The sequence below is a fragment of the Cucumis sativus genome, chromosome 6 (genome assembly GCF_000004075.3).
Source record: "Cucumis sativus cultivar 9930 chromosome 6, Cucumber_9930_V3, whole genome shotgun sequence".
Classification (NCBI taxonomy): Eukaryota; Viridiplantae; Streptophyta; class Magnoliopsida; order Cucurbitales; family Cucurbitaceae; genus Cucumis; species Cucumis sativus.
The window spans coordinates 29,514,716-29,526,783 of NC_026660.2; the positions used below are offsets into that span (position 1 = coordinate 29,514,716).

At 34.7% G+C, this 12,068-nt stretch overlaps 2 protein-coding genes across 2 annotated transcripts; one reads left to right on the forward strand and one right to left on the reverse strand.

The window, feature by feature from the left end:
- Nucleotides 1–324: 324 nt before the first annotated feature.
- LOC101218117 (apoptosis inhibitor 5-like protein API5) lies at nucleotides 325–8,643 on the forward strand. Its single transcript, XM_011659933.2, has 16 exons — nucleotides 325–651; nucleotides 764–925; nucleotides 1,181–1,280; nucleotides 1,372–1,437; nucleotides 1,800–1,897; nucleotides 2,005–2,079; nucleotides 2,225–2,374; nucleotides 3,313–3,378; nucleotides 3,473–3,538; nucleotides 5,046–5,156; nucleotides 6,336–6,425; nucleotides 6,558–6,664; nucleotides 7,330–7,444; nucleotides 7,525–7,590; nucleotides 7,676–7,779; nucleotides 8,022–8,643. Exons 1-16 carry the CDS (start codon nucleotides 565–567, stop codon nucleotides 8,221–8,223), a joined length of 1,665 nt encoding a protein of 554 aa, XP_011658235.1. The 5' UTR covers nucleotides 325–564; the 3' UTR covers nucleotides 8,224–8,643.
- A 1,507-nt stretch (nucleotides 8,644–10,150) lies between these two features.
- LOC101218357 (E3 ubiquitin-protein ligase ATL41) lies at nucleotides 10,151–11,140 on the reverse strand. The gene has a single exon (XM_004134626.3). The coding sequence runs from the start codon at nucleotides 11,067–11,069 to the stop codon at nucleotides 10,329–10,331; it is 741 nt and encodes a 246-aa protein (XP_004134674.1). The 5' UTR covers nucleotides 11,070–11,140; the 3' UTR covers nucleotides 10,151–10,328.
- Nucleotides 11,141–12,068: the final 928 nt, after the last annotated feature.

The window sequence follows — 12,068 nt, forward strand, 5'->3', positions numbered from 1 at the left end:
GAAAGGATTTAATTTTCTAAACCCTAAGATAAGGAAAATTACTGCCATACAATTTGTTTTACCACGTTATTTCTTTCCATAATACAAATAAAATGTATAATTAAATAGCAAAAGGAATTCTTTAAAATTATCTAAAAAAAGGATTTCTTAAAATAAAAAGTAAGAGGGAAGAGAGCAAAATAAAGATTTTTTTTTTAATTAATGCGATCGTTATTTCTGGAGAGACCCAAACCGCGGTCGATCACTTGAAAGTGAAACGGTGCGTTTTGGGTAAGACGCCGTCGTTTCGAAAACTGCAGGTATGAAGGAGATCAATATGTGTTGGACGCGATCTTAATAGAAACTGACAGCCCCTTTCACTGCCTTAGTTCTCAACCCTTCAAAACCCTGAGTCGAACTCTTTCACTACCCCTTTGAAGCTCCCTCGCTACTTCTTCTTCTTCCACAGGCTTCTCCTCGTATTTTCAGTTCCCCGTTTCTGCAACTCTACACTTTCTCCCTATTCCTCTTGCTGCCATTTTTCATTCTTCTACAATTGCACTTTCAATTCCCAAATTAGCACCAATGACTGAGCTTTCTGAAGATGCCCAGCACATCGAGAAGCTCTATGAGTTCGGCGAGCGTCTCAATGAGGCGGAGGACAAGTCTCAGGTTTCATCCTCATTTTCACTCTCCCCTCTATCCTTTTCCTTCTTTTACAGATTTTTTTTTATGTGGTCGCGGGTTTTGATTTTGGGATTAACTTTGTTGGTTGTTGTTTTAGAATGTAAAGGACTATCAAGGCATAATAGACGCAGCTAAAACGAGTACGAAAGCCAAGCAATTGGCCGCTCAACTCATTCCTAGGTTCTTCAAGTTCTTCCCCAGCCTTTCTGGTCCTGCAATCGACGCCCATATTGATCTGATTGAAGAAGAAGAGCTTGCGGTTCGTATATTTCGGACTTTACAATCCATTTTACTTATCCTGTATAGCTGACTGACTTTGTAAAAGGAGGTTATAGAAAGATGGGATGTAGTAGCATATAATTTCTATAATTGCCTGGTTGATTGATAATCGGGCGTTTCTAGGGCACTTATTTGCTCTCATCGGAATTATTTTTTTTTATACATTTTTTAGTTGTTTTTTCTACGTTTTATTTGTAATGTTTCTTCTGTTTATATATGAGTTATGACTATGCAGATACGAGTTCAGGCAATTCGAGGACTTCCTCTTTTCTGCAAGGATACGCCAGAAAATATTGGCAAAATTGTTGACATTCTTGTTCAAATTCTAGCATCGGGTTAATTATTGTTCACTTTCTAAAAGATGTTACAGATTACTATACTCTTATATAATTAAAAAACTGATTTTAATTACCTGCAATGCTTCAGAGGAATTTGTGGAGCGTGATGCTGTTCATAAAGCTCTAATGGCTCTCTTGAGGCAGGATGTTAAAGGTAGATTCTAAATATTACGATATGATGTCCATTGTTTTCCTAGAGTACATGTAGATACGTATACAGTTTAAACTTGCACATAACTCAACTAGTTATGTCATTATATTATATCCAATGTTATAGTTTTGAATGCCCACCCCCTTGAACTAAAAAAGGAAATTAATGAGGTCCTTTGCATTTCTGTTTCCTTTTTGGATTGGAGTTTTGTGAAGCTCCCTCGTTATGAAAGTTTTAAAATAATCATGTATAAAGTGCCCATGTTTCTTTTGTTTCATAAATGTATTTGCCTGCCATTCCTATTCAAATGAGGAACATTTCTGTTACTAATTTTTAACAGCCTCATCATCTGTGCGATGTTGCAGCTTCATTGTCAGCCTTGTTTAAGCACATTGGAAGCGTTGATGAACCAACTACAGATGAAGTTATTCGTGAGAAGGTCTTAAGCTTTATCAGAGAGAAGGTGAGAAGGAGATACGAGCAATGCCCTTTGCAGTTAATATTTGTTATTTGTTGGTACAACTTACCAGTAGGTGGATGTGGATCTTGTTCTTCCGTTTATACCTGTAGGTTTTTCCCATCAAATCTGAAATCTTGAAGCCCCAAGAGGAAATGGAAAGACACATAACAGATTTGATAAAAAAGGTAATTTTATGAAAATATTTACATCTTAATCTATCTAAAACTTTTTTCCCCTTTGGCTATTAATCTATTCTGAGTTGTACAACTCAGGTTTAATTTTATTGCTCTAGTAGAGGATGAGCAAGTAACGTTATTCAGCTTATTTCAGAGTTTGGAAGATGTGACTGGAGCCGAATTTAGAATGTTTATGGACTTCTTGAAAAGCTTGAGTATATTTGGAGAGAAAGCCCCACCAGAGCGATTGAAAGAGCTTATTGGAATCATTGAAGGGCAAGCGGATTTAGATGCTCAGTTTAATGTGAGTATCTGTTGCTTATAAATTATGATAATATTTTCACATTTGCAAATGATATTTCCTAACATAACTTATAGTAGTGCAAATGGATATACATTTATGTGTTCTATTTCATTACATTTCAATCATGTATCACTTTATAGTGAAATCCTTCTAGCTCTCATGATTGCTTACTACATTGGTTTATTTTGTTATTAATTTTTTGTTTATATTGATTCCTTTGTTATGTAATTACTCTATTTGAGGAATGTGGCAGTATTTATGTTTTCCATCTTATGTTTAAACATTCTGGTAGGAATTTTCATGTTGAGAGGAATTGTGCCTAGACTACAACATACAGTCGCACACTATATGTATACAGTGATGTTTGGCTTTATTTTGTTCAGATTGAAAAACAGATGGCTTTGATACCAAAGTGGAGGTGAAATAGTTTAGTTTGAACAGTATTTTCTTTTGAAACTTGAAGAACAGTGTGATTCTTCATTTGCCAGTTGAGGGTGGGGTTCTTCAGTACTTAGCTGTCTATCGAATAGCTTTATGACAGATTGAGAGTAGTGTAAAAGTTTCACAACTATAAGTCTACTGCACAGCACTATTAATTAGATTAGTTGCTTTTAGGCCTGGGATGAGAAATAAAGTTCTATATGAAAAGGAATATAGGTAGAGGAAGAGAAACACGACGTCTGTCTTGTGAATGCTTTGGACATGCTAGAATATTTGTGATATCTCTGTCTGAGTTAAATTATTATCTTGCACTATAACGTCACTGAGTTAGTATCAAAAGTTTTCTTTTTGATATTGACTGCCAAACATAATTTCCTCCATTCCTTTTCCATTTCTACTATTATTTCAACTCTTTGTGATAGACCCTTATCAAGCTGCCTGTCATTTCTACTATTGTTTCTTTTAGTTACATTCCATTGAATGAGGTTTTTATGCAGGTTTCAGATGCAGATCATATTGACAGGTTGATATCATGTCTTTTTATGGCTATCCCTTTTGTTGTGGTACGTACATTTTACCTTGTATATAAGTGAGTAATAATTTTACCACGTTTCAAATATTTTTGTGAGACTGCTTACATTCCATGCTCATACACAGAGAGGTGCCTCAAGTTGCAAGTTCCTCAGCTACTTGAACAAACATGTTATTCCAGTTTTTGAGAAGGTAATAATAATTTCTCTATTTCTTTTTTTTTTTTCTTGAAAACCAAACTAAAGGTTCTTTATAGTTAGATAAATGATCTAAGTTTCAGCCCTGATCTATTAGGCAATCACATTGTATTTTAAGGCTCCTTCCTCATGTTACTAAATTTGGAATGAGTTTCTTAATTAGCAAATGATAACCACAATGCATTATAGTTAGTAAAGTCTTAAAAATCAATGGGCTTAAAAGAAATTAGTTCCGTGGTCACCTTCCTCAGATTTAAAATCCTATGAGTAGGTTTAGTTGGTTGTCTTGAGGTGTGAATATGTTGGTTAGGCTGCTCGTAGTTTAAAAGAAATGCATGTCAATGTCATAAAAGGTGGATATTAGTTCCGTGGTCACCTTACTCTGTTACTCTAGGGTCTGACTGAAGCTGAGATAAGAACTTGTTGTTCTTTCTCATTATGTTTGCATCTGCACATAATCTTTGAATTCGGTGACCATGTCAAAAACGTTAAACAGGCTGACTTGACATTTATATTTCATGCTTAAAACTCGACCTTTTCCTGTTGATATTGATCATGGCAACATGCATGCATACGTTTCACATTGTTACATGATTTTCTTTTGCCAGCATGAAAGAGTTTCCTAACTAACATTTTAATCCCTTGTGTTCCACATAAACCTTTCTTTTCTCCCCAAAAAATGTCGTACTCTTTAAGGGAAGTGAGATGGCATGTACTGTGTGTGTGTATTTATTACCCTGGTTTTTTTTCTTCTAATTATTATTATTGAATTCCCCTGGGCATTTGGTATATGTGAAGCTGCCGTCTTTTTTATTATACTGCATGAGACTTTAACATGGTTGTTGGTTTAGAGATAAAAGAAAATACACGAGGGATAAATTACTGAGGAAATAGTCTTTGAAATATAACTTTTCCGTTGTTATCCTTGTGAGGAGAATTATAGATGCTGATATCCTAGGGGGCTAAGGATTTTATTTTTTAACAAAGGCACCAAGAATTTAAGAATATGCATAAAATTTTCCTATTTATTTTTTGAATTACCTATTTTTAAATGAAAAGTAGAACAATTTGAAGATGACTTATTCCGAGTGAATGGGTTCCTTCTGATGTATAAGAAATCTTCACAATGCAAAATCATAATCCTTGCTCTGAAGTTGATGTCTAAAATTTGTGTCAATATCCTAGGCCAAAAATTTAAGCCCTTGCTGAATACTGTTTGGTTTTTGAAAATTGAGCTTATAAACACTACATATTTACTTTGCATTCATGTTTTTGAAAGCCAAACACTAGTTTTGAAAATTAAAAAATAGCTTTTAAGAAATCGTTTTTTCCCTTAGAATTTGACACGGAAATAAAATGTCTCTTTAAGATATGTGAAAAATAAAATCATTATAAAGACATTGGGAGGAAACAACCATAAATTTAAAAAACAGTGAGCTAAAAATAAAATTATTGTGAAGCAGGCCTTAACGTCCTAGTTCCTTTTCCTTTCTGCTTTTCAGCTGCCTGAGGAACGCAAGCTGGATTTACTTAAAGCCCTTGCAGAATTTTCACCATATACCACGCCTCAAGATTCCCGTCAATTCCTTCCTTCAGTTGTTCAGCTATTGAAGGTAACTCCCCACACTCCCATCTGTTTTAACTTTTAAATAATGTTTGTATAGGAGATCTGGGCATGTGTGGAGAGGATAGATATCAATGTTTGGCAAAGCATCTCTATAGAAAAAGACCCAAAGAGTGTTTTGCTTTATGAGTAAGTGAAAGTATTATGTTTGGTCTTTTGTGAGGTTCCATGTTCCAAGTTCCATATTTACAAGATATCAATGTTTGGCAAACAATTTTTTCTAGTATTATCCTGTTATACATTGTGGCTACCGTGAGCACTTATGCAATCCTTAAGTTGTTCAAGTTCTTTTCGTCCACTAGATTTTACCATTGACCTGCCTCTTATCCTATATAAAGGGGTGTACATGGATTGAGTTGGGTTTGGGGTATATTTTGGATCAACCTTAAATTTTTGAGTGATCAATTCCCCAACCCGACCAATTCAATTAGTGAGGGCAACCCAACCATTGGATCCTCAGGCCTTCACAAGAAAAATGTTTTGTTCACCCACATCCCCACAATCTCTCTCACGAATTGCACTAGCAATATCTTTAGCTCATATCATCCACCAAATGCCACTCAGATGCAAGATTGAATAATTTTAGCAATCACCCATGGTCACCTCCAATGTTGAAGAATGAATGAACCCCTAAGAAAAGCGACAGCAAATCCCACTAAGATGAGAAACCAAAACTTGAAAATTGGCCCATAGAACAAAATAGGAATGAAGACACTCTAAAACCCTAATATAAAATAAAAAAGTAAATAAGCATCCAAAATCCTCAAAAGAAAAAATTAGCAAAAAGGGGCAGGATTTGGACCATGAACCCATCAAGAATCACAATCATTACTGTATCAGGTCCACATTACTATTCAACTTTGCATTAGATTCAAGACCTCAAACTAGAAACCCAGAGAAGAAAACAACAAAGCATGTAAGTTGACCGGCACGGAAGATTTACTAACCAAACCCAACCCAACCCGTATCAGGGTTGGTCTGGTCAGGTTTTTGAAATTTTTAAACACTATTCTACATATATTTATGAGATATGTCTGTCTGCAAGAGTTAGTTTATGCTATTTGGAAGAATCTTGGACTATTAATTTCTATATTCTTGTCAAATATCAGTTAGTTAAACAAATATCTTGCTTATTTTGCTTAAAAGCCTTGCACCATATTATTCACAGAAGTATATGCCTGGGAGAAAGACAGGAGAAGAGATGAACTTTACTTATGTTGAGTGCCTACTATACACGTTTCATCATTTGGCTCACAAGGTTAGCTATTCTCTTTTTGTAGTAGAAAAGCAGTAATCTTTGTCCTTATACTAGCAACCAATTATGGTGGTAGAATCTTATGCGAGTCCTTGGTGTGACATTCTTATCACATATGCAATATTCACACTATAGGTCCCCAATGCCACAAATAGCTTATGTGGTTACAAGATTGTTACTGGCCAGCCTTCAGATAGATTGGGTGAGGACTTCTCGGATAATTACAAGGATTTTACGGAAAGGTATTCTTTCTTTAAGTAGTTTGTAATTTTTGGTTAAATTTTGTTTTTTTTACTCCAGAAAAATAGAATTGAAGATATCCTTTCTCCGCTTGTTTATGAGACGGATCACTGTGATAAATATTATCATTGGTCCTCGAAGGGACTAATCTAATCTAGTTAGTGTCTAACCTTCAAAATTTTCTTTTTATCTCTTTATTCTTCACCAATTTCTTTTTCATGTAACCATCCTTTTTTTTCCGTTTGTGCAATTCTACTTTCTCCATTCATGGAAAACTCATCCCTCTTGCAAGCCTTTCTAGATTGTGATGTTCTAAAAATTAGTAGCTTTTCAAATGAATTTGCAACTCCAGCGATGGACTCTTTTATTTATTGTTTTTAGTTATGGGTTGAGTTGATTATGCCATTATGAGCCACATTTCATCCATGCAGAATCTCATGAATATTGTTTTTTAAGTTATCTGAAACTGGACATAATCATTTTAATCCTCTTTTCTCCTTTGGTTTCATTTATTGATCTGATTGTTTTTTCATTGAGTGGTCCGTCAGTAGATGTCTCATTTTCAATTTTCTGTCTTTTTCCTCTTGAAAGCCTTGCTGAATCTCCCCCTCACGCAATCTATTCTTTCCATCTGGATTGATGGTTGATAAAATTTCTGACCCAACAGGTTAACTAATGTCGAGGATTTAACTAGAGCTACTATTAAGAAGTTAACTCAAGGGATGGATGAACACAACAAGGCGATGGCAGCAGCCAAGTCAGATGAAGCAAAAAGTAACATTGTGAGTCTCCTCTCATTAAACCCATGGTCTTTCACGTAGCTTTGCTAGCATGTGATCACTGTCCGTTTTTAATTTTGTAGAAAACCCAACAGCAAAATGCCAAAACTGGCTTGCGGACCTGCAACAATATTTTAGCGATGGGAAAGGTGAGGATGTAGCAAGCTTCGTAACATTGTTGTAGTCATTTCAATATTTCATTCACCTTAGTTAATCTTTATTTTTAATTTTCAGCCCTTGCACGCAAAGGCACCCACATTTATTGGGGATAACAGCATCAACCTATCTTGGAAGGAAGTAACAAAAACTCAAGTGCCCACTACCACTTCTGCAGCTGGGTAAGTTAAACTAGTAATTTAGGCCCTTCGGTCGGTTATTGTCTTTCCTTCTCTAGATTCTCTGTTCCTTGGATGAGTAGATTTTAACTATTTGGTCCTCGATGTATGTTTTTAAAGAGTCTTGACATGAGTGACCTTTGGACGAAAAGCTTCCTATATTTGTTTTATTTTCGATAGTGTTTCATTAAAAAAGAAAAAAGAGGGACATCTGCCTTACAAAAATAAAACGCGACTCTTTACAGGGGAAAACGGCCTGCTATTGCAGCTAATGGATCGAACAACATGCCATCAAAGAAAGGTCGTGGATCTGGTGGTTTACAAAATCAGCTTGTTAATAGGGCATTGGAAGGGTTATCTTATGGTGGACGTGGAGGAGGGATGAGAGGTGGGCGAGGAAGAGGTTGGGGTGGACGGGGAAGAGGAAGAGGAAGAGGTTTCCGTTAAAGTTTTATTTTCATAACTAAAAAGATGGAAAACATTGGAGATTCACGTGGAGAAGAAATAATAGATAATAGAAGAGGAGGGCATGAGTGGAAGAAACAAGTTCATCTGCTGAAGAAGTTTTGATATTGAGTTCATAATTCTGAAGAGATTGCAGATTCATGGTGTAAAATGCTAACGAGATTTAAGTCTTATTAGGAGATTGTAAAAGAAAAACATTAGATTTGGTTTCAGGCTCTGGATCATCATTCCTTCCCGATTTAGCGACAGAAACAGCGAGATGAGTAATTAGACACTCTTTAAATGTGGATGTTACTGTTATTACTATATTTGCTGACTTTCAATGTATTTTAATGACAACTCACTTTAACATTAGGATGTTTATGGTTATATTCAAATATTTATTTTCCTCTATTTAGATTCTATTCTATTCTATTTCCTCTTCCTTCTCTCTTCTCTTTTCCTCCCGCAGATTAAGACTCCTTTATATCAATGGTAATTCGAATAAATAAAGAAAAGAACACTCAACAAAAGTTCCAACGACCATGCTTTCCATTTAAAAGATAAAAAATGGATATTTCCACGTTAAACTTGGGCAAGGCATCAGGCCTATGGTGATAAACATGTGTGTTGTCTTACGTCTTCTCTTCATTATTCAATGCATTAAATTTTCCATACACTGTTTTATTTCTTTATTATTATTGTTTGTATTATAAAAGTTTGAACCCTTCTATATGTCAATTATCATTAACCCATTGAAACGAGTCATGTCACCTTCTAGAGAGAAAAAATCATGTCCACAAAATGCTCTTATTTTCAAACTTAATACAGTAGCTCGAGGTTTTATTTTCTTGAATGTTACAAACGCGTGGCTATTGTTTATGCTTTTGTACAATATTATAAACGTTGGGTTGAGGGTTTCTTCCATTGAGGCCCATAGCCCACAAGTGGGTTGAAGTCTAATGAAAATTGGTATGTTTCGTGAAGAAACACGTCTTAAGGAAAAACCTCAAAAATCTCATGCATCAAAGTTGCACTTCCAAGTGTTAGGAGGAGGTACCACAAGTGTTATAATTACACAACTCAAGAATGAAAAGCAAAACAAGTAGTCTTGCTTGCTCTTATATTCTGTGTTAAAATAGATACTAAAATGAGGTAGACTCAACACCATACCCATGCAATGATTTTTTCAAAAAGCAATACCACATCGGAAGAAGTGAATCGGCATCATCATGTTAAAATATTATCTGATTATTTTAACAATAAGTTCTACATTTTTTTTAAAAAAATTATCATTACTATATATTAAATATAAATGGCAAGGGTGAAAATTAAACGATATTATTATTAGTAATATTAGTATTGGGGATTTTCTTTACCAATATTTTACCATTTAATGTCTACATCTTCTCCTAGTCTGGTTGGTTGGTTCATGAACAAGAAAATTACCAACCACACTAAGAACACGAATAACAATAATTAAAAAAAAAAGAGAGAATGAAACTGGATTCAAATATTGAGCAGGTGAAATATATTCATACGTCAGTTTTGACCAAACTCTTATTGTTAAAATCAAACTTGGAAAGATTCAAACCCTTTTCATATCTACCAGAGATGTAATTCAATAAAGTATGTAATTTAATTAAGTTCTTACACGGCTTTGAAAAATCTTCAACCTCCACGTTTAAATTAACAACTTCCTCTAGAGATTATTTGATTTCGATTTCACCTCATAATCTCTCTACATACTCTTTTATACATAATTATATTTCTTTAACTAATCTTCACAACTAATACACCAACCAAACTATTTAGAGACCATTTTCCCTACTTCAAAATGCAAATATAATCTTATCAACAACCATACAAGTCAATATCTATCGTAAATTGGATATGTGAATCCACATGAAATGAGTATAACTCAATTTCATATTGAAATTGTTTGTAATGATCAAACCTATGTTATATAATTATTTAAATCTCCAAAACCATATTGAAATAACCAAAAACAAAAAACAGAGCCACTGATGATTTTTGATAAAATTTATATGTACACACGGCAGATAAATTAGAAAGCAATTGAAGAAAAGTAGATAGAAAAATTAAAATCATTGCCTCTCTAAGTCTCCAGATCGAACTGATGCTTCTCCACAACTGTGAACCCTAAACGATCTCTCTCTGTCTCTACTCATCATTCTTCTAAAAGAGCTCAGTCGAGAGCTCTGTTGCTCCTCCGTCAACGGCGGAGCCGTCGCATGAACTGTCTGAGACCGCTCTCTGCTCAGTGTCCTTCTAAACGAACTAAACCTAGACCCCGAGTGCTCCTCCACCAACGGCGGAGCCGTCGGAACCTCCCCATGCTCTGTAGCCGCTATAACTATTGGCTCCACCGCCGTCCGGCAGACAGGGCAGGTTGTATTTGAAAAAAGCCACATATCGATACACTCCACGTGGAATATATGCTTGCAATTTGGGAGAATCCTAACTGTGGCTTTCTCTTCGATGTTGCTCAAGCAAATCGAGCACTCTACGACTTCGCCCCGATGATCAGCTTGCATGAAGATTGATTCCGGCAGAACTCTGGCTATAAGAACAGGGTCTAGCCCCGCCTTAGGCGGCATCGCCGCCGTAGCCGATGCGGTGTGAATTTGGCGTTCGGCTCGTGAAATCTGCTGTTCGAGACTGATTAATCTGGACTGTCTTCGGCGCCTTTGGAGATATCGGAGGTAAAAATGGAGGAAAAGAATGACAATAACGACGATGAAAAGACTGAAAATAGCAGAGACCATAATCTTGTGGCGGGTTCCGAACTTCCGGAGATGATGATGATCTTCATCGTCGGAGCCCATGATTGAATGAATCGGAGAGGTGTAAGAGCGTTTTGGTTTTAATTGCACATGAAAATATATATGTATAAATTATTAGAAATTTGCAAAATTAGTTATATTTACTTGGCTAAATATGACTTCTAGTCTTTGAGAGTTGTTTTCACTATTGACTTTATTTAAATTAAGAAGAAGAAAAACAAAAACAAAAAAAATAAAATGTATTTAAAATTATAAATAAAAATAGTACAAATCATCCTAATAGAATCAATAAATTTAAAAAAATTCTATAATCTCTTAAGTCTCATACTAAAATTCAAAATAAGTACTCATATTGAAATTTAAGGCATGACGTTCACATTTCAATCGGAATTAATGTAAATTATTTGAGAAAAGGTCAAAACAAAAATAAATGAATAATAGCATATCATTGAGTTATGAATTCTTTTTAATTTATTTACTATATAGGTAAATCTTGTGCAAGAAAATTAATGGGAGAGTTACGAAAGAGCTAATAACCTATAAGAATCGGATGAAGGTATTTGTTTTTTTACCTTTAATGTATTGTATAATGTCATAATTAAGTTCAAATAACAAAGAATGCATGATGTGCACTTTAAATAAAATTCAAATTTGAGGGGCGAAAAGTATGTTTAATAGTATCGACACGTCCGAAAATTGAGGCAGTACGGTACTACAAACTTCCTACCCTTTCTCCAATTTGACTCAACATTTTTTGTTGGGATCTTTTTTACATTTTTGTTGGGATCTTTTTTTATTTTGGACTAAAGAATATATGGATAGTATTTTTTAAAAAAATGTTTTTCTATAAATAACAATATTCTTCATGTAATATAATATGTATGAAAGCGAAACATGTTGAAATAATAAAAAAAAAAGAATATGAAAAGAGAGGGAAGGTTCTTTATGAATGAGTGTCAAAATAAATGGTTTGGTTTCAAACGTTATGGGGTCCGTTTATTATTAATATCAATCAATTTGCAATTTTCATTTGATCACAAT